The sequence below is a fragment of the Glycine soja genome, chromosome 3, assembly GCF_004193775.1.
Source record: "Glycine soja cultivar W05 chromosome 3, ASM419377v2, whole genome shotgun sequence".
In the NCBI taxonomy this organism is placed as follows: Eukaryota; Viridiplantae; Streptophyta; class Magnoliopsida; order Fabales; family Fabaceae; genus Glycine; species Glycine soja.
The window spans coordinates 31,456,541-31,479,895 of record NC_041004.1 but is presented as its reverse complement, the minus strand read 5'-3'; the positions used below and the strand labels follow the sequence as shown (position 1 = coordinate 31,479,895).

Sequence of the window (23,355 nt, the reverse complement as noted above, 5' to 3'; positions counted from 1 at the left end):
AACACAAGCTGTTTGATGAATTATTCCTTTTAGGGCATAGAAATCATGCATGAAAAACTCAAAACCATTGTCAGTTCTTATAGTTTTAATTTTGCTATTAAACTGAGTTTCAACATATGTAGTATAATCTATAATGTTTTTACGTGCTTCAGCTTTTGTATGCATGAGGTGAACCCATGTAAATCCAGAATGGTCATCTACAATGGTGAGAAAGTAACGGTGGCCATGCATGGAAAGCTTTGAACATGGTCCCCATATGTCTAAATGTAGAAGATCAAAACAACGTGATGCACATGAATTGCTAGAGGGAAAAGGCAGCTTTTTATGCTTTGCATAATGGCATGTATTACACATAAAATTCTTATTATTTCGCAAGAAAGGGTAAGAAGACTGCATGAATTGTAATCGCTCAAAAGATGGATGCCCCATGCGGAAATGCCAAAGGTCTATAGGAGTGATGTTACATTTTTTATAGGTGATGACAGATTGCACAATGTGTGTTGTTATATGGTTTAGTGTAAGATGATAAAGCCCGTTTCTCACTTCAACTGTACCAATTCTCGCTTGAGTGTTCGTATCCTGTAATATGCATAAAGTGGAGGAGAAAATAAGTTTACAATTAGTAGAGGAGACGAGTTTGGATATTGAAATGAGATTAAAAGTGAACGAAGGTATGTAAAGAACATCTGACAGAATTATTGAAGCTGAAAGAAATATATCGCCTGAATGGGTAGCATGAACGTGATGACCATTTGGTAATTTGACCATAATGGGAGGTTTGATTTGATTATAGGAGTGAAAGTGAGTTAGTGAGCAAGATACATGATCAGTTGCTTTGGAGTCTAGTATCCAAGAAGTGAGTGTGTGTGTGATTTACGGAAGGCAAGGGTTTACCCATGATTGATGCTGAATCAGTAGAACATGAAGAAATGGAAGCAACTTGTTTGACATTAGATGAAGTAGACGCTGAGTTCCCATGAGATGTTTGTTGGATTAAAGCAAGCAATGCCTTGTATTGCTCGGGTGAAAAACGAACTTCTTATGACTCGTGATGCTGCGTTTGGTCATCTGTGACTTTGCCATCTACTGTCACTATGATGTTTGCAGTGTTCCTTGTATTGGAAAACCTGTATCCTGGGGGAATCCATGCTTTCTATAGCATACATCAACAGTATGTCCATTTTTCCCACAATGAGTGCATGTATTTCCACTTTTGATACTGCTTCCTTTGCTTCTCCCATCATAATTGGAAGGAAGACCGTACTTTTTGTAGCACACGTTCTCTGTATGCCCAGTTCGTCCACAAAAATCATAAGTGAACTTTACGACATTGATCAAGCTTCCCTTCGGTTCAAGATTGATACCTGTCATGAGATTATTTCCTAATAGCTGTCGTTCTTGTTGTGCTACATATGAGAAAATTTTTTATATCGTAGGCAATGGATCCATGAGCAGAATATGTGATCGAACATTGCTATATTGTTCGTTTAAACCACATAGAAATTGCATCGCTCGATCCTCAAGTTTTCTTTGCACAATGACAGTAAGAGCATAACAGATACATTGCACAGTGCAAGAACAAATAGGATCGGGCCTAAAATTCTCTATTTCATCCTATACAATGCATAATTTGGTGAAGTATTCGGTAATGGAAAGGTCACCTTGTTTCATTGATGATGCTTCTTGTTGAAGATCAGAGATTTGAAAGAGATCACCTTGCGAGTATCGGGATTTCAGATCGTGCCATATTTCTTTCGCTTTGTCCATCCATAGAGTACTCTGTCTAATGGATGTGGATACCAAATGTACAATCCAAGATACGACCATGTTGTTGCAGCGACACCATGCATCATGCGTTCGATCTGTTTTTGGTGGTTCAGGTACGCTTCCATCTACGAATTCCACCTTATTTTTGGCACTCAAAGATGTCATCATCGATCTGCTCCATGAATGATAGTTAGAAGAATCTAGGACTGGAGATACAAGAGCTACTGTTGGGTTTTCGCTCGGATGGAGGTAGAGGCAACTATCCATGCTAGGTGTTTGCTCTACTCTCTCACTCATGGTTGATAAAGAATAGAGAAGGATGAAAAAAATCGAATGCACGGCAAAGCTCTTCAAAGGGAGAGCTCTGATACCATAACAAAAGAAAATAAAGCCATAGGAAGTGAAAAGTTGAAACAGCAAAATAACCAAACTAGCTTAGCTTTATTGATGGAAGTGAGATGATATTTATACATTGATGAAAGAAAGAAAACTGTTAAGTAGTTAGGCTGTTAATAACCGAAAGTAGTTACAACAAACAAAACTTATTCCTAACTTCAACTAAGCTCGCTGGATAGCTAAGATATGGCTACGGTAAAATTAGATGAAATGTTGGCCGATAGCTATGAGCTTAAAAAATAGTTTATTAAATTAAAATTATTTGATAAAATTAACTGTTAAAATAACTAAAAAATATAAAATTATACAAAATAATAAAATTATGATTTATTTAAAAAGTAACAAGAAAAACACATAAGTATATCAAAAATAAAATTAAAAAAATTAAAAATTAGCATTTTAAAAATACTATATGGCAATTAATTCAATCTAATGAAGTTAAAATTGAATTATTTGAATATTATTCAAACTTAATTTATAAATTTTTGGTAAAAATAATTATTGAAGTTAAAGTTAAATTATTTTTTAATATTATTTGAATTTAAAGTTGACATTATTTGAATTAGTCAATGTCTTTGTCCTGTGAGGAACAAAAGAGTTAAGACAAAAAAATGATTGATAATTTCTTTTATATATACTAAAATTAAGTTTTTCTTAAAGCATATTTTGATGAAAAATATAATAGAAAAGACACATAGATGCAAGATTATGACACGTAATTAAATATAATACTCATATATTTAAATATCAATTAATGATATAAAGGTAATAGGCGTAATCGGACCTGTTTTTTACATATATCTTATTATTTAGGACCCTATTAAATTCATCTCTTTGGGCTTCTATTGAATCGAGAAATAGGTTTAATTAGTCCTTTTTTTTTATAGAATATCTATCTATATAGATATAGATAGATAATATATCCTCTGAATAATTCAAATCGAACCAATTGGGTGTCTAACTCGGGCCTATATGACATGACCAATCAATAAAAAGACTCTAACACTCTACCTTTGTCATATATTCCATACATCACACTAGATAGATATCATATTCATGGAATACGATTCGCTTTCAAGATGCCTTGGTGGTGAAATAGTAGACATGCAAGACTCAAAATCTCGTGCTAAAGAGCGTGGAGGTTCGAGTCCTCTTCAAGGCATAATATTGAGATCTCTTATTGAATTGGAATAAGTTCGGCAGCGAATCACGAAATCTTGGTGATCTTCTCTATCGAATGAATGGATAATCTGTTTTGAAATCGTCTGATTATTAGTTGTTACTAATCCACAATATAAAAAAAATTAGCATATTTGAGCAAATGTTGAAATAGATATATCTTATGTTAAAAATTTAATAGATTCACCATTAAAAACACTTGTAGATGTGAACTTGAAAGAGGTAATATTCCTATATTTATTGCGATTTTGAAAAAGTAATTTTGACTATTGTTCATTTTCAGGAAAGTAGTATATAGCATGACTTACTTTATTTCCTTAAAAAAAACATGATTTACTTTATTTCTGTTCCCATGATAATCATGAGAATGTAAGAAGTTATTTTCTAACCTAATTATAATTTCCATTCCAATTCTTATCTTTTATTTAATTATTTTAAAAATATTACTAGAAAATTTAAAATCTAGCTAAACATATTTTTAAATTTTCAAAGGAATAACATTCCTGATTATAATATATTTTAGAACTGTGATTCCTAAGAATACAGTAATATTCCTTTATCAGTAAAACAAAAAAGTAACATTCTTTGAAATAAAAGATTTTAAATACAAATCACTACGAATAAGTTACCAAACAGTCACTTAGGTGAATGGTCTCCTCTTTTTTGGATGTACATAACTCCTTTTTTGAATGAAATACAAAGTCTTTCCATAAAAAAAATGAAAAAACCTTCGCTATTAGCCTAAGTGATTCAGAAGTATAACACTACAGAAATAAAAAGTAAATTAAAAACTAATCTTGGCTTTTCATTTTTATTTAAAAGAAGCATCATGTACATAAAATACAAGTTTGCTAGACTTTTAGAAATATGCTATGAGATAATGTTTCAGAATTTAAATCATCTAATCCAGTAAACAGGATTCTGTGAACAACCTGATCGAACCAAACATGCATCGAGAGGGAAATTGTAGTTATCAACCCTGCAGGTTACTCATTCTTTCTTGTAAACTAATGTAGGGTACTCTGGACTCCACATGTTATTCTGCACATATTCCGCGATTTCATCCTGCAACTCCGATAAAGAAGCATCAATAACTTTGAAGTTTTGAATTTTGGTATACAAATGTAAAATAGGATAAAACTGAAGGATATTTGTGTGAAAACCGTGTATCAGAGTACACCGTGGATGTTCTATTATATAGTGGTTATTACAATAAATACTGATAATGAGAGGATATTCAGTTTCCTCTAAATCAGATATGTTCCTATAAATCAGATCCTAATAAATCTATACATTAAATATTTCTGATTATCAACAATAAATAATTTCATTTGATGTTAAATGAGAATGAACTACTCTATAATGATTAGGACATGCATACAAAACTTTCAGTTCAATTTACTCTATGGTAAGGGAACATGGATGCATTTGAAGAAAGTATAAAACAAATGGTGAGAAAGATGATATTCCAAAGGTGCATTTGAATGAACTACGCTTATAATGATTAGGACAGGCATGCAAAAATGTTTAATATTCTCAAGCAAACATAACTTGCCTCGCTTAGTTTCTGCAGCTCCCGAGCATCCATTCCATGATATCCTTCAGCTAGGTCCTCCTCCACTGCTTCTTTTATAACAGCTGTGGCTACCTGCTTTGTAATATCTCGAATTCTGCAAATATGTATTAGTTTTGAGAAAGAAGCTACTCCTTCAACACAATCTCTTATAGCCTACACACAGCAAAGAAAAGGCTCATTTATACCTGGATGTTGAAGGGAAAATAATTCCTTTGAGTACCTCCTCTTCACTCATGTATGTAGCCAGACTTCAGTTTCCAATGATCAGACAGACAAAAAAAAAATCAAAACCAAGGAAAGACAGCAGCATTTCGAGATGAATGACGCAGAAAATGTTATGAAGCCTAAATCATCATGTCTAACATAATGCTCAAGCTTCAAAAAGTAATTATTTAAATCTCAAATTTAATCTGGTCATGCCTCAAGACAAATTATGCATATGCATCATCTGCTTTATCTTTCTTTGTCACTCAAAGAAGGGGATATACCCTATTGGTATGGTGCTTCAAAATATAAGATTGCATGAGTGGGGCCAGGCATGTTAGAAATATAAAAACCATTCACGTAGATTCACCAGTTTTTGGATAGTTCTCGAAAGACACTTCAAGTAACTTCATATTTAACTATACCATCACAGTTTGAATACTAGTAGACAGACAAAATTTATTTGACACTTTCCAGCTTAAAGCCTATTTTGGCTTTTTAAGTAATTCATCATAGCAGTATTTTCAGAAATTAATAAATCTAGTGAAATATACCGCTCAGCTGCAGCCTGCAGCATGCCATCAGAGACGATCCTAGCGCCTGAAAGAAGAGTTCCGAGACCAATGCTGGAACAAAAAGATATATTTTAAAAAAAAATTAACTGTATACTATAAAATAAAGTATGAAACTGTCAACTAACCCTGGAAAGAGGTACATGTTGTTTCCCTGGTTGCAATGGCCAATATGACCATTTCCTACATAAATTACAGGAAATTGCAGTTGTAAGTTCCCCTTAATTGAGACAGAGAAAAAGGATAATAAAAAAAAAAATTGTACCAAACTAGTACTTTACCAATGTAAAGAAGATTTATATACTTCACGCACATTGTAGAACAAAGATCTATTTTAACAAGTTTAAATAAAGTACAAGGCTTGATTTATACCCAAAGAAACAAACTATATTCAGAATCTGAAGGGTAAGGCATTCAGACAAATTCTTTCTTATTTGCAAGAGACCGGAATAAGTAGAGGCATAAGTGTTCTTTCCCCATTTTATACCTTAATGACCTATCATTAGGTACTTGAAGCAGTGGCACATGAAAATGAAAAAGATTCCATATAGAACAAACATTAACAAACAATTTGAGTCAGCATCAATATGGAATTTGGATTCCCAACTATTCAAATAAGAAAGTAAGGATACTGTTCTCTTAATAATAGTGGGGATTCTAGTCTTCATATATCCAATGAGTTTGTAGACAATCATCATGGTTCTTAAGTTTCCAGCAAGCAATAATCAATAGAGTTACATTATCACCTTTCAATTTCATGCCACCATCACTAGATTATAAACATTTAATATACAAATATTAGTCTGGAGGGGATTTGTAAACTTATACCAAGATCCACATTACTGAATGGACTTCCACTTGCAAAAATAATGTTGTCACCCAAAATGGAGAATGCTTCTTCAGCGGTGCATTCAGCTGCCAAAAATGAGGGAGGTAGCATACAAAATATTACAAATCCATGTTTTCCATTGCCACAGCACATACCAATTTAGAAAAAGGGGAAAAAAATACATACCATTCTTTGTTGGATTTGACATAGCAAATATGGCTGGTCTGGTTGATGTTGAACCCTTGAGGGCCTCTAGTACCTGGAGGATAGGATGCCATCATCAGTATATTGAAGAAAGAAATTTACCAAAAAAAATTATGTCTATGAAAGCATAAAGTAAGATGCAAGTTTTCACTTGAATTTTCATTCAGTTTCTACAGAGAATGCATGTGGTTGTGTTGCTAATGCAGATAAAGTAAATGTATGTTTTTTTTCCTGGGGGAATGGGGTTCATAAATTTACAACCAAAAGATAATTTCTAGATTTTATAGAGGCTGAGAGACGATGTCCTAGTGGCTGCACTCTACAACATTTCACTCAGCTTTTTTTTATCAGCCTCCCCGTAAGTAGCCCTTTCCATGACACTGATAAATACTTTGATAGCTTGCAATTAAGGCAGGACCTCAATTAAAGCAACTTTCCAACATTATTTTTTTTTTGGTGAATTACTTTCCTACATTATGTTTTGTTTTATATTATTTTTTCAATGTTGTGTTCAGATAAATAATAAGCTTCCCTTCCTTGCTGTACTTTCCTTTTTTACATTACTTGACTCTTGTTATTAACTTGCATTTGCCTTAAAATTATGACTTCTAAAATTATTAATTAAGAACATACCTTTACTTATGGATATTTTTTATTTTTGAGCTTTTATGATAAAAAAAATACCCATAATTGCATGTAGAAGCCATATTAAAAATACCCATTTATAATAAAGGTATGTTCATTTACTTATGTAAAACTATATTCAAAATTAATAACAAATATACTTTTAATTAATAATATTTTCGAGCCATATTAAAAATTAAAAATTATGAATTGTGTATTTATAATAAAAAATACCCATAATTGAATAATCTTAATGAAATAAGTGTGTAATGAATAATCAAATTAAAGCATCAGTCTAGATACCTCTTTTGAGAATAATCCTCCAACAGCCGATAATCCTAGGAGAACGTCAGGCTTCACTTGCTTGACCTGTTACCAAAGTTTAGTAAGGATGTATGAAGCAAGCAGTTACTGATAGGTATCAACTATCAAGAAGAACACTAACAGAAAGGAAGTAAAAGCAGAGAGGGATAAGTATAAACCAAATGAGAGCAAATGCTCCCCCAAGCTTGAGAAAGGCTCTCAGAGCTCCCAGTTCTATTTCCAAATTCAGCGTAGAACTTACAATTCCATACCCCTCCCATATGACAGAAACACTAGTCTTATTGTCTCTCCTCTAACTAACTTCCACTAACATACCACTACCCAAACCAGCCACACACGGTTATGCCATATTGGGCTTGGACCTACACGAATACATTTTAATAGGCTTGCTTCATTTGGTGACTGAACTCCTATCAGTTACTCATCTGAAAACTGGAAAAATTCAGAGCTAAAGTGGACTGTAACTTATTAAACAATAGGATTTCACTAATAGATTGGAGAGCTTAGTTATATCAATTTTTATTTATATCATACACAAATTCTATATTCCAAAATATTTTTAAATTTTTCCTCTTCATATTATTTTATTCATAAAAGAAAAACTTGACTGTTGTTATTAAAAGTTTTAACTTACATGTGTGTGCATGTTTGTGTAAGTATAACAAAGAGATGCCAGAGAAACTTATATTAGGAGTTATGAATTTAGAATTAAAAACCAAAGAAAAGAGAGAAATGGCTCAAGTTTACGAACAGAAAATATTATTGATGGATATAATGGCTCAAGAGATTAAATGAAAGTCTCTTGAATTACAGAACAGAAGGACTAATTAATAATACGAGACATAAATACAAGGAATAACATTACCCTAATTACCATAATTGCATATAGCTCATAATATCTCTTTATACATAACTACATATAGCTGTTATGCATAATAAGAGACATAATACAAGGAATAACTGTTACCCTGATAGTGGTTACCATAATTACATATAGCTCATAATATCTCTATTTACAATATTTCCCTATTTACATAATCTCTAAACAATATAAAATAAGAAAAAAAATATCAAAAAAGATATTTTAAGAAAATGTATACAAGTTTTTTCTACAAGAATTTCTCAGGCATATCATCTGTAGTTGATAAATATTAATATACATTTTTTAATAAAACTTTATCACAAAATGGATGTAAGTTAATAATTCCTAGTAAAATATTAATAAAGCATCTAACAAAGTTCTCAAATTCTTTATTTTTCAATCTTCAGGCATCTAAGGTGAGTCATGAATTGCGACAAGTTTATATTCAAATGCTAAGAACTTGTCCTTAGAGAATCGGAAACTGAAGTAATAACTAAATCAATTATTCTTTTTAGAATTTTGATTTATTCCATATCATGATTTTAATAATTCATATTAGCATCTAAAGCAATATTTTCACGAACCACTTCCACGAGGCTTGCTCCTTCCCTCAGTCCTTGGCGATCCATTTCTTTCAAATTTCTTGCAAAAGGAACGGCATCTGGATCAATATTTTCACGTCCTTCTGTGATTAATCCCTGTATTCGCAAAAACAATAATAAAATTGAATATCGCATGGTGATCAAAATATTTGGAAATAATCATTAGTACAGCATAAAATTCACCTTCATGCAATGAGTTTGCCAGTCACCAAAAATTACAAAAAGCAAGTATATTATAAATAAAAATAAAGCCATAACGATTCTAGCTTTAGTTATAATATTTGCTATGGATACATATGGGATAAAAAGACATTAAAAATCTATGACACGTGTATTGTGCAGAATATGCACACACAAATGTTTATTAAAACAATATAGATTCCTTTAAAAAATTAGTATAGTTCAACAAAATTAAATATTTTATCTGTTTAAGAGAGTTTGAATCCATTTCTTTTTTCATATTATGATATCATTGAAGGAAATTTAACATCTAATGGAGTTTCAAAATTTTTAAAGACACATTTCTAACACTTTCATAATTCATATCAATGTTTCGCACACTACTTCTGGACATCTTAGAATGTGGATTTGAGCCTAACTCAACCCCATAAGCTAGCTTGTGAGGTGAGAGTTGTCCCCCACTTATATATTCTATCTTTACCTTATTTCTAGCCAACGTAGGAGTTGGGTTTTTCCCAATACACCCCATCACACCCAAGACTTTTGAGTTTGGTGCGTAGATAATATGGTGGGTGGCCCATTTAATAGATCTAGGATAGGCTTTGATATCATCTTAGAATGTGGATTTGGGCCTAACTCGACCCCAAAAGCTAGCTCATGGGGTGAGGGTTGACATCCACGCATCAAGCCCAATAGTGCTAAGCATGAGGGGATGTGTTGAGAAAAACTTAAGTCCCATATCGGTTAGAGATAAGGCCACAATAGAATATATATGTGGGAGGAAACCCTCACTTTATGAGCTAACTTTTAGAGTTGAGTTAGGTCCAAATATATATTTCTAAGTGGTATCAGAGTCTATCCTAGATCCATTAAATGGGTCACTCACCATATTATTATCCACACACGAAGCCCAGAAGTGTTGAGCATGAGGGGGTGTGTTGAAAAAAATCCAAGTTCCAAATTGGCTTGGAGATAAGGCAAATAGAATATAAAAGTGGGAAGCAACCCTTGTCCTATGAGCTAGTTTTTAGGGATGAGTTGGGCCCAAAAGAACATTCTAAGATGGTATCAGAGTCTAATGCTAAGCGAGAGGGGGTATGTTGAAAAAAACTCAAGTCGCACACCGACTAGAGAAGGCCACAATAGAATATGTGTGTGTGTGTGAGGGGGGGGGGGGGGGGGGCTCTCCCTATGAACTAACTTTTGGGGTTGATGGTAACAAGTTAATGGAGGATGCTGTTTTTACACTATGGACATGGCTGAAGAACTTTGAGAAGGACTTTGCTCTCACTTACAGCTATTGGTCATCTAACATAGCATCAGGATTTGTCTTTTCAGGGGGGTAGAAACCATAGACACTGATCTCAGTCTGAGCTTGGAACCATGTTGCTGGCAAGTCAATCTAATTACATGTACTGTTTTGTACCTCTGGTACTCACAATATATATGAATATAATTTATCTTTGCTGATAAAAAAAAAACTTTTGGGGTTGAGTTAGGTCCAAATCTACATTCTAAGAGGACAAGGCTCTGAAACTCAACCCCCGGAAGTACATATACAAGTATGCAATTCAATATTAAATCATAGGTTATTCTTTTTGTCAGAAATAAAATTTAATTACAACAACAGAGTGAACTACATCTAATTAAGACATCAAGATCAAGCTATGCAATACCTGTGCATCAACAACCCAAAACTGACTCTTTGCGCTCTCAAAAGCTACTTCATTATTACCCAACATCCTTGCCATTGTTTTTCTCGCTGCATTAAGAACCCCAATTCCAGCACTGCAGCAGTACAAATATAACCAAAGAAACAACAAAACAATGCCTTGAATATGAATGTCCTTAGTGCTAATGGACTCAACATAGAATTTCAATTGAAACAATCATTCCAGTTCCACTCAAAGCATTATTTAAAGCCAAAGGTCTTCTAAATGAAACCAACATCACTTTTCAATTAAAGCAAGAATCACATAAGCAAATGTACAGACATCTACCATACAAGATTACATAACAAACAGAAAATAAACTCAATTTTTAAATTATTTTGATAAACGAATTTGATCTGTATTATTTTCCTAATTTCCTAGTTTTTTCTTGTTTCCTAGTCTCCTGATATTAGAGATTGCAAATCATGCTGAGGATTCCCTCAAGCAACTCAGCAATATTTCCTCCCTTTTCAAGTGACACAATAAATCATGAGATATTTTCTAGATATTCTAACATACCTTGCACATTTGAAAATGTATATAAATAATTCAGTGAGCAAAAAACATTTATGTTTAATCATAAATGTTCGGTCATCCTTTAAGAAAAGATAACTACTAACCTTCCAGCACCAGCAACAACAATCTTCTGCTTTGGGAAGTCAATCAATGGTCTTCCTTGCGCCCGTACAGCACCTAGAAGTCCAGCAATTGCAACTCCAGCTGTTCCCTGCGTGGAGAATTTTACACACATCAAGCAATGAAATAGCATAAGATCTATATACACATACATAGCTATTGATATACCTATAACAATTTAGATAATTTGCAGCATTAAGAAAGTGAAACTATGACCATAGTGCGTTACAATATATTGAAGGACCCTCCTCTTCGAAATTTTCAAATTATGGTATAATTCATCTACAATCAAATGGATCATAAAATTTGAAAGAAAAATGGTTGTAGAAAATAGAACCTTTAGTTCTCTGAAACCTTGGCTTTTAAGATCTAAAAAATATAGATTGGGATTGGAAGACAGAAAACATTAATAATAAAAGCGGAAGGTAAATATAGAAGAATTCTCTTTTCAAAGCATGAAAAATTTTACATGAGAGATGACAAGGAAAAAACCAACATTGCATGCGATGCTAGATAAGAAAGCTCTCTTGAAGGAATTAAATGAGATGCCATCATACAAAGGGTAGCAACAAAGAATTTCTGTTTGTCAAAACAAGGTGCGGCAAGCCTATCATTCAAGTGAAAAATTAACTGACTATTAGTCTATTACTAAAAACAGAAATGAGACAAATACCAGCCAAGCAGCAAGCATCAAATAAATTAAAGCCTATCGAAGAATATGATGACCTAAAAGCTTAAGATGTTAATGCTCTGAAACAGCTGAACAATGTTTTCTCTTTTCTTTTCTCTGGATAATATCATTAATGGTTCTCATAAATTTTAATATGGTAATAAAATACTTTTATAGTCTCAGTTATTAAATGAAAATGTGATTCAAAAGGACCATATATGAAATTCCCAAGTAAAATTAAGAATTAACTTAACAATATTTCCTGAGAACACTAATAGTTTCCTGCAAAAATAACTGACATTATATTATCCTATATAAAAGAAATTCTACCTGCACATCGTCATTGAACATTCTGTAGGTATTTCTATACCGCTGTAATAACTTAAATGCCCATTTGCTTTGGAAATCTTCAAACTGTGTTGGCACAAAAATTTAATAGCCTTATAATAAAAAATATGAGCTCTGCAGATAAAATGCAAATGAATTCAAGCTGCTACTTTTATTTTACCCCTTACTGTTAATACCTGCACAATCACATTTGGCCAGCGAGTAAAGACAGCCTCCATAAATTCATCAACTACAGCAAGATAATCATCCCCATCAAGACGATGCTGCTGCAATCCCAAATCTGATATAAGAAAAAACCAATCATATTTCATTGAGCCAACTCAGCTCAGCTCATTTAGAAATTAAGATGAAAGCTGATTATATATTTAAGTGCAACAACAGGAGGCATATGCCATATCGTTCTTTTGGTCCACTGAGCTACACACAACAAGAGTTGTTAGAGATATTAAACCACTCATGGGCTTCAACCAAATAGTTTAAGCATTTGGGAATGTTGATCCTTGACCTGTTGTTAGAGCCTCTTTGACCATGTGGTTAGGAGCTCAATCCTTACCAGTTACCATTCCCATACTTCTAAATGAAAAATTTCAGCATAGCATAATGAGTCTATGCATTGTTGACATTACAAGCTCAAAAAGCTCTAGTGTGACGGAGCATGTTAGAGATATAAAACCATTCATAGGCTTTCTACCTAGTAGCTTAAACTTTTAGGAATGTTGGTCTTTGACAGGAGTAAAGCTTGAGTTGATGAAGAAATAGTGATGGTGATAGAACACCAATTGATAAACTAATAGTAAAATATATTAATATAATATGAAACACAGAAATCACACACAATACAGCAATACACTTGCTGTCCGAGAGACAAAAGTCCCCTACAAAGGGTATACTGTGTCTACAAATTGCTAATAACTGCACACTTCCTAATTACGCAGCCAATTGTCAGATATGTACTCCCAATACATAAATGTCAGAAGTTATTTTCTACACCCAACTGCCATCATGTAGTTTCAAATCAGAATTTCTTTCTAATATAGAATTGCTAATTAAAAAAATCTGTATTTTCTGCACATATAATTAATTACCTCCAATCCGTTAGATTTCAACTTAAAACCAATTAACACTAAGTGAAGTTGTCCAACAGATATATAAGCTGTACCCCAAGAACTGAGGCAAGCGATGTGGGATTTCCTAACACCTCCCCTCCACAAATGCCTGCCAATACAGGCGAGCCAACTAGAATAGGCAAGAACTAAAATGGGCTATAGGCTCTGATACCATGTTAGATTTCAACTTAAAACCAATTGACACTAAGTGAAGTTGTCCAACAGATATATAAGCTACACCCCAAGAATTGAGACAGGCAATGTAGGACTTCCTAACACAATCCATTAAAGGATCCCTTCCTAACTAACCAGGATTTCAGTTACCATCAGATAGACAATATTTTAAATGCAATGATGTCACTTCTATATAAGTCCAGTAGAATACTTTCACTGAATGAAATTAGAACTAACACTTACATAAGGGATCTTCGAGTAACTTCTCATTATTAGTACCAACATCAATCATCACCGGAAGTACCTATTGCAAGAAGAAAAAAAAGTTTCTCAGAATTGTGAAAGACATGTACTATGTAGAGCTAACAATAGAAAAATGATGTAATACATAGTAATAATAATACTCTCAAGGGGAATAGTAACGTAGTTATTAGAAGACATGCTAGCTACGCTAGAAAGAAACAGTTTCAAGACAGAATAAAATGTGAAAAAAGCTACCAAAAGCTATGACAAAATTATTGTTAAATCAAGCACAACATAATCATACTCCAATGGAAGAACCATTTCGTAGAATGAAGGAAAGTTTTCCATAATTGGTTCATAAAAGAAGCAAAATAATGGGTTCGTTAGGATAAGACAACCAAAAGACAATAAGCATTCAAAGAAAAGGTTATTGTGACCCAATAAGGCTGTTTAAGCATAATTAATCACAGCATTTATCAAATTGGGATATTTCCTTACCGACAACATAAAGATACCAATGTTATCAAAACCTGAACAGTTGGAAAGGAAAAATAATGAAACATTGAGCAACAGCGTACCCTTTGAGGATTTATCCCAGCAGCAGCAACATATAGATCAAGCTTCCCAATGGCAATGCCAATTCCTTGAACTCCAAGATCTCCAAGTCCCAAGATTCTGCTCCCATCAGTAACTACAATCATATCAACCTGAAAAGAATATCAAGGGAGATGTTCAATTTGATACTTCAACAATTTAGTATAAAAACTTCGTACCCCATTGCCCAGAGGCTCTTCGCTATGCGAAGGTATGGGGGAGGGATGTTGTACGCAGCCTTACCCTTGCATATGCAAAGAGGCTGTTTCCGGATTCGAACCCATGACCAACAAGTCACCAAGGCACAACAATTTAGTATATATCAAAATATTATACATAGACAGGTCATAATTTGGAAACAAATCCAATAAAAAAAAAAAAAACTTCGTACCCCATTGCCCGGAGGCTCTTCGCTATGCGAAGGTATGGGGGAGGGATGTTGTACGCAGCCTTACCCTTGCATATGCAAAGAGGCTGTTTCCGGATTCGAACCCATGACCAACAAGTCACCAAGGCACAACTTTACCGCTGCACCAGGGCTCGCCCTCATTGGAAACAAATCCAATGAAGGATGAAAATTGGGTATCACATTTTCAAGCAAATTCACGTGCTAATGACAGAATTTTAATCATTCAATAATAATTCAAAAAAAAAAAAATTGTTCCATGTATCCATTAATTTGTCAAAATATTGCAATCTTCCATCAAATGAAATAGGAACCAACAGTGATATCTTGCTATATGAATCAAGAATATAAGTGACAAGCCAAAAGCATAACACAATTTCTCCAATAATTCTCTCTTCCAATATATATAAGAAAGCAATACTGCCAAAACAAATGGCAATCCTAGCTACAAACTAATCCTTTGGATCATAATCAGAAACCTGCCATTTGGAAAGGGTTATTCAAGGAGTTGTGTGAATCTGAAAGGCAGTTATGCCTTTGTGACAGTAATGCTATGTATTGTGTTTGTTTAATACTTAAGTAGTGTGTAATAAGAGAAGCTATGCCTTTTGGAAGCTATTTATTTGTTTGATATAGGAGTAGTGTGTGAGACGGAAGTATGTGGGTTGTAGTTCTGATTCGGGACAGAGAATATTCTGTATTGGATTCATACGACTCTAGGACAGTAAGACAAATTGCTGTACATCTCTGTGAGTTAATAAAATTACTATCAATTTATCACTAGAATTAGATCAAAAACACTAGAGCAAATAAATAAACTTTGAAGTTTAGCAAATATGAAATAAGACATGGAACATCATTCGGTACATGAAGTTCATTTTTATATTATTCAAGTTGTAAGCAGATAAAGTTACATGCTTACATGTATGTAGAAGGTAAAAATACAAGAATGAAGCTTCATTCTAGAATTAACCAAACTACATTGAAATTAAAATAAATAGAGCAAGCCTAATTCCAGGCTAATTATCAAAGAACAAACAAGTTGAGCATTCAAAAAAATACATGGTTTTAAAATCCATTAATACATGTCTATTAAATGTATACATGAAACCTAAAATCAGTGGAACCTATAATTCCAGACCAATTGTCAGAAAAGAATTATATTCAGCAGGAAAAAAAGTACAGACATTTAAAATCCATTAATACAAACTGGTGAAGCAATGAAAATTAGGATAAACTGGTGGATGGCGGTAACTTGGGCTATTTGGAAAATCAGACACAGAGTTCTGTTTTCAAATGCAGAATTTGATGCTAACAGATTGTTTGATGAAGCTGTTTTCTGGACTTGGACTTGGCTTAGACATTTTGAGAAACATTTCTCAACTCATCTCAACCAATGGGCAAGCAATATTAGTCAGGGTTTTCTCATGTAATGGGTGTTACAATTAGAACAAAAGACATGTTCTTCTAATATCTAGAATACCTTAGTTTCGGTGTCTAGATATCAGGATGTATATCCCTATGTACTAGTACCTCTGGTACTTTTGATCATTTATATATATAATATATTTAGTTTTGCTGATCAAAAAGAAAAAAGTACTAGCAAAAATTTATACAGAAATATGGATAGTTAACAACCTGCTCAGCTGGCCAGTTATACACCATAGACATCATTTCTCCACGATCCTCAGCACTGAAGTACATTCCTCTTGGTCTTCTAAACAGTCCACTATAGTTCTGACATACAAGACCCACTGTTGGAGTATACACTATTGGTGCATATTCCTCTATTTTGGCAATCAAAACCTGAAAATATAAGACATGTCATTCAAAATAACATCATTCTTTTGGGGGGACGGGGTGGGGGGGAAACGGGATTTGGAAGATGCACAAGAACATCTTCAATTATTTACAATATGCATATGCACTAAACAAGGTAAGTTTAGTTTTCTAATGCATAACTTGAAGAAAATATGCAATAAATAAACACACACAAGAAAAAGAAAGTACGATCCAATATAAAACTCTTACTCATCATAAGTTATGTGAATTCCAACCAAAAATAATAGTTTTGACACAAATGTCAGCCCTAAAAGCCATAAAATTTCAATTATTATATATATATATATATATATATATATATATATAGAGAGAGAGAGAGAGAGAGAGAGAGAGAGAGAGAATTTGATAATTGGTATTTCATCTGTACAATAATATTCTGTTCCAGGTCATGACTTAAGTCTGGCCAGCCATCCCTGGTCGACAACCCGGTCACCTACCCACCTTGTCACTGGCATCCTAGCTCAGATCACGAACATGGCTGACATTTATCTACACTTCACAGCCTCTAATCACTTGAGTGCATTTCTGGCATAGGCATGACTGCATGAACATATTGACACGCAACATAGCACAAGCCACTCACCGATGATTCTCGATACAGCTCTCCTGACAACAGACAAATGACTAGTATAGGAGAACCACCAAACATGTCACCTCCTAAACTCCTAAATACACACTAGCACACCACTTCTCTACATATGTACCACTTCTCTATGTATGATCTTTCCATATGCTTACACCCTTTGTTGGTTCCTAATCTGGGAACTTCAACACTTGACAGCAAACGACCAAACCATCTCCATCCGATGTTGGACTAGTTCATGTGAGCACTAGAAAAGAACATATTTTAAATGCAAATATTGGAGACACTGGCAGATATTGGCACCTAAATCTCTGCAAGTTTACATTCTGTAAGTTATAGAGGGCCACTTTGTTAGAGACACTGACAGAGATTGGCAACTAATTGTCAACAAAAGTTTATTTCCGGAAGAATTGTTGGTTATCAAAGAAGTGCAATAGAAAACTATGGATATACATATACCTTATAGTACATAGTCTCATTTCTGTCATGCAAGCGGTTAAGTATCCGCCACTTGGCCAATGCATTAGGATCAGAAGGTCCATCTCTAGCTTGAACTTCAAGCCTCTTCAGATCAACCACTGCCAGCACAAGGATTTTAGCAATAAATTAATTATAGACTACTAACAAAAAGGTAAATATATATATACAACTGCATAAGAAGAAAAAAATCAGAATCCTTATTTTTCATCACCAAAGCATCAACTGGAGATATTTCTTTTTTTATTCTTATCAACTACAGACTAAGCATGTGCAACCTGCCATTTATTCTTCAGCTAGATGCTAACAAATTTCAGTGTAAGTGGGAAAATTTATGCAACAGATTCAGCAGCAGCCTCTAGAGCACTTATTGCAGAAACTCTAAGCAGCACTACCATAATAAAAATTTAAAATGAAAATAGTAAAACCAAAAAACAAAGCAATTGATGGAGGTTCCCTTGCATTGTTTCACATGGTCCAAAGCAGTACTATAGCATCATCTCGTTCTCAACCATTTCATATATTAAAATTTTAAAATAAAACAAAAAGCAAATCAGAGTGTTACTATTACACACAAAAAGACAGATAATTTTTAAAAACCATTTTCTTTAGGACAGCAACGTGGGAAAATGTTAGAGCAATCAAGGTGATGTTGAGGAGCTTTGAGCTGGTGTCCGGACTGAAGATAAATTTTGCCAAAAGCAGATTTGGCGCGGTCGGGGCAACTAAACAATGGATACTCAATGCTGCTACATACTTAAACTGCAGAGTGTTGTCAGTACCCTTCTCTTATTTGGGTATCCTCATTGGGACAAACCCACGGCATAGTGAGACATGGGATTCAGTAGTCAAAAAATGTGAGAGAAAACTATCAAAGTGGAAACAAAAATATCTTTCTTTGGGGGGACGGGTGACTCTGATAAAGTCAGTCCTAAACTCGATATCTATCTTCTTTTTCTCCTTTTTCAGGGTGCCGAAGAAAGTGATGGACAAGCTGGTGGGGCTATAGAGGCAGTTTCTGTGGGGCGGAAACTTAGACCAAAAGAAGATTGCCTGGGTGAATTGGGGTACAGTTTGTCTGCCAAAGAAGAAAGGGGGCTTGGGTATAAGGGATTTGGGGAAGTTTAACTTGGCTTTACTCGGGAAATGGCACTGGAATTTGTTCAATCATCATGGGGAACTGTGGGCACAAGTTCTGGAATCAAAGTATGGGGGGTGAAGGAATTTGGATGTGACAAGAAGGTCCATCAGAGAATCTCTTTGGTAGCGAGATCTTAGCTCTGCTTGTAATCTATCCGAGGAGGGGAGCTGGCTTAAAAAAAAACTTCATACCCCATTGCCCGGAGGCTCTTCGCTATGCGAAGGTATGGGAGAGGGATATTGTACGCAGCCTTACCCTTACATATGCAAAGAGGCTGTTTCCGGATTCGAACCCATGACCAACAAGTCACCAAGGCACAACTTTACCGCTGCACCAGGATGTGGATCAAAGGTCTTGTTCTGGGAAGATGGATGGATGGAGGATGGGTCTCGCTTAAGGAGAAGTATCCAAGACTGTATCAGATTTCTCAACAACAAAATCAACACATCCAACAAATGGGGACAATAGCATATACAATTTGGGAATGGAAGCTTCAGTGGAGGAGGTTCTTCTTGGAGGTTGAAATAGACACAGCTGCAAAATTTATGGAAGACTTACAGCATTTGACGGTAAATGTGTAGCAACAGGACATGTGGAGTTGGGAGGGAGATTCGAGCGGTAAGTATACAGTGGGGAGTGCTTACGAATTACTCAATAGGAATAGGATGAAATGTTTAAAGCACTATGGGAGATAAAAGTCTTGAGTAAAGCAACAATTTTTGCTTGGAGATTGATCAGGGAAAGACTGTCTACAAAAAATAACTTAAGAAGGAGGAATGTGGAAACTAATGACATCACCTGCCTATTTTGCAGAAGTCATGATGAGGATGAGGCTCACTTATTCTTCACTTGTGCTAACATCTTGCCGCTATGGTGGGAATCGCGATCATGGGTAAATGTAGTGGGCGCTTTCTCAGAAAATCCAAAACAACACTTTCTTCAACACTACTACTACAATATCAGTGGACTTAGGCCTCAGAGGTGGTAGACCTGGTGGATTGCTTTGAGATGGTGTATTTGAAAGCATAGGAATAGGATGGTCTTCCAAAATGAAAGTTTCAACAGTCATAAAGTGATGGAGGACACTCTATTTTATTGTTGGACCTGGCTTAAAAATCTGGAGAAAGGATTTGATATCCCATTTCACTCATGGTCCAGTAACATTAGGGATAGTTTTTTTGTGTTGATGGGGGATAGTTTATATAATACAAGTTAGGTTGGATGGGTACCTAGCGGTTAGCCAGATCTTTGGTGTCCTGATTGAAGTTGGTTAGCATGTATTAGGTCACCACAGTACTGCACCTTGCAAATGCTAGGATGTATATACAACTGTACTACTTGTACTATTTTTAATATTCTATATAATATATATATATATATATATATATATACTTTTGCTGATCAAAAAAAAAAAAATGAATGACCTGACCTAATTTCCATTTAAAGGCAAAATGGATGATGAATCTTAATCATTAACACCACCAACACCATTATACAAAAATAAAATTACTACCAAGCCCAACAACACTGATTTGATATGTTCAACATTGGCCTGAGACCAGGGAAAATATTAAAACATACTGAATCGTTCAATCTGTAGGTCAGGAGACATAACATTTGGAGGAAGCAGTCCTCGTAGATCAAGACGATCTCGTTCTGTCATGGAAAAAGCTGTCCCCTAATTTTAAAACATCAAAGTTAATATAATACTAAAATCATACTGAAAGTTTATAGGAAATTAAAAAATATCCACCAATGGAAGAATAGGTTATGCAAAAACTGAATAGCAAAAGCATACATTTATCTTCAATCTGGAACTTAAAGATGGACTAGGCAGAAATATCAGAATGAAGGAAATTTGCCAGAAATTTTACATGAGCTTTCTAGCATCATGTAAAATAAGCAGAAGACAAGGATAATTTATCTACGGATTGTAGCCTCTAAAGAATAATTTGGATCCAATTATAAGCAATGGATTGGACCCAATTTCAATAGCAATTGCAGCTGCACAGACCACATTCATCCACAATTCCTGCAAATTTATCATTTGCAACTCAACTGCAGCTGCAACTGCAACTACGGTTTATACTTGTTTCCATTAAATAACCAACTCATTTATCAGAGACCATATCAAAGAGAAAACCCACCTAAAAAGACCCATGACCAAGAACGAACATGACGCTTCAAACTATGTTCTGATGCCACACAAAAACTTCATTTTCATATTAATAAAATTATGAATCACTAAAGCCTCAGACTATCATGACTAAGGCCATGTTTGGCTATGCTTATTTTTCACCTTATTTGGACTTCTCAATAATAATAAACCTTGCAAAACATTTTATGCTAGTTTGGATGAACTCTTAAACAGTATCTGAAACTCATGTATGCTGTTTTAAGCTTATTTTCATGATCCATCATCTATGAATCTATTTAAATAAACTTCTTCAAAAGCACTTACAGGAATAGAAAATAAGAAAGTAAAATGAATAAAGCTTCTCACGTAAACTAAAATCAACTTACGTGTTTAAGCTTTTAGTGAAGTTAAACGAGAGAAATAAGAACTTAAATAAAGGTTAAGTGCATAAGTTGATTTTAACTTGTGGGAGAAGCCCAATTCATTCTAACTTCTCATTATCTTCTTTTCCTGTAGGTGTTTAGGGAGAGGTTTATCTAACTAGAGCCAAATTGAAGCTTATGAAAACATATAGACTTTCAAATTACCACTTAAGTTATTAGGCCAAACAATGCCTAAATAAAATAGCATAATTAGTCATCACCTCTTAAATTCGAAAGAGAGTTTAATAGCTATACACTATCATCCAATCACAAATCATTGTTGTTGTTTTTTTTTTACTTTTAAGATGGTTAAAATAAAAGCAACAAATTTATCATAGATGGTAGTTTAAGATTGGATTTTACACCATCAGTGCATAGTCTTTTTTTCTCGTTAGAAAAAGAAAACAAAATAAAAAATAAACAGATGAGTTGTGTATCTGGGCATACTTATTTTCTATTCAAAATGGCTTATATGATCGAAATCATAAAAAATCCTATCAAATTTTCAAAAAAAAAAAAAATTAAAGTGATCGAAAAAGAAGAAAAGAAGGAAATACTTTATTGAACCAAGGATCGTGGAGAATGTCAAGGCTGCGTTTGTGGACGATGGAGGGGCGGTGGCCTTCGGTGGTGGTGAAGGGCCGCGACAGCAGCAAGTGCGCGGCGGTCACGTGGCGCTTCAGCAGCGACGACGAGTTCCTCACGTGCTTCAACAGCATCGCCATTTTCTTCTGTTCTTTGTTTTCTGTGAAAATGAGATCTAATCTAAGCGTTCTGAGTTAGGTGCGTGGTTCGCAGTTATTAGTGTTGAATTAGCGTTGCGAAGACCAATGAGGCTTGTGTTGTTTTCCTATTGAATGGGTGTGGGGACGTGGTAGCGTTTCACTTCATATCGTTGCGGTCAAGGCAGGAAATAAGAGTAGTAGCAGTAGTATTTCTTCGGAATGTGGTCTGGGAATGTGAATTATTTCTTATATGTTTGTGTTTTTTAATTTTAATATTTTTTTATGATTAAAAAGATAACAAATCCAACAGTTAAAAACGCCTCTCCAACTGTGGGGGACACTGGAAGTCGTCTGTTTACTAGTCCATTAATAAAAAACTTCACTAGTTTTACTGTTTTAGTTTTAGTCCCTAATATTTTTGTTTGTCGGTGTTTTTGTAAAAATAAAATAAAAATAAAAAATCCGTCTAATATAACAACAGTACGTGGATAAATAAAGTGTGTATGTTTATTTTAAAAAAAAATGGTATTCGATATGATTCATCCGATCATAAAAATAAAAATAGACTTTTAGCTAACAATGTGGCAAATAACATTAATAACAATATTAAAAAGATTAAATTAAATATTATTTATATTAATATTTAAAAATATTATCTTTGTTTTTATATATAAAAAACTAATACTTAATTCATTCATATCAATAAAATTAGTTTTAAATAGAAATAAAATTAGTTAAATTTAAATAATTTAAATAAAATTGGTTAAATTAATTCATTTTAATTAATATTGTCATAAATGTATGTTTCATTCAAAAAGAA

The 23,355-nt window shown here is 34.0% G+C and overlaps 1 protein-coding gene across 1 annotated transcript; it reads right to left on the bottom strand.

The window, feature by feature from the left end:
• Positions 1-3,985: 3,985 nt before the first annotated feature.
• Positions 3,986-22,754, bottom strand: LOC114406445 (NAD-dependent malic enzyme 62 kDa isoform, mitochondrial). The gene is made up of 19 exons (XM_028369152.1): positions 22,368-22,754; positions 20,833-20,929; positions 18,093-18,211; positions 16,847-17,014; positions 14,787-14,915; positions 14,209-14,269; positions 12,862-12,965; positions 12,668-12,751; positions 11,652-11,758; positions 10,996-11,107; positions 9,122-9,235; positions 7,655-7,720; positions 6,710-6,782; positions 6,523-6,609; positions 5,823-5,877; positions 5,677-5,748; positions 5,104-5,166; positions 4,898-5,012; positions 3,986-4,407 (listed from the first exon to the last, which is right to left on the bottom strand). The coding sequence occupies exons 1-19, from the start codon at positions 22,533-22,535 to the stop codon at positions 4,333-4,335; spliced, it is 1,869 nt and encodes a 622-aa protein (XP_028224953.1). The 5' UTR covers positions 22,536-22,754; the 3' UTR covers positions 3,986-4,332.
• Positions 22,755-23,355: the final 601 nt, after the last annotated feature.

Coding starts and splice junctions, on each gene's coding strand:
- LOC114406445 (XM_028369152.1), bottom strand. CDS start 22,535: ATGGCGATGCTGTTGAAGCACGTGAGGAACTCGTCGTCGCTGCTGAAG. Junction 20,930..22,367: donor ACGATCCTTGGTTCAATAAA/GTATTTCCTTCT, acceptor TTTTAAAATTAG/GGGACAGCTTTTTCCATGAC. Junction 7,721..9,121: donor GAGCAAGCCTCGTGGAAGTG/GTTCGTGAAAAT, acceptor CTTTGGTAACAG/GTCAAGCAAGTGAAGCCTGA.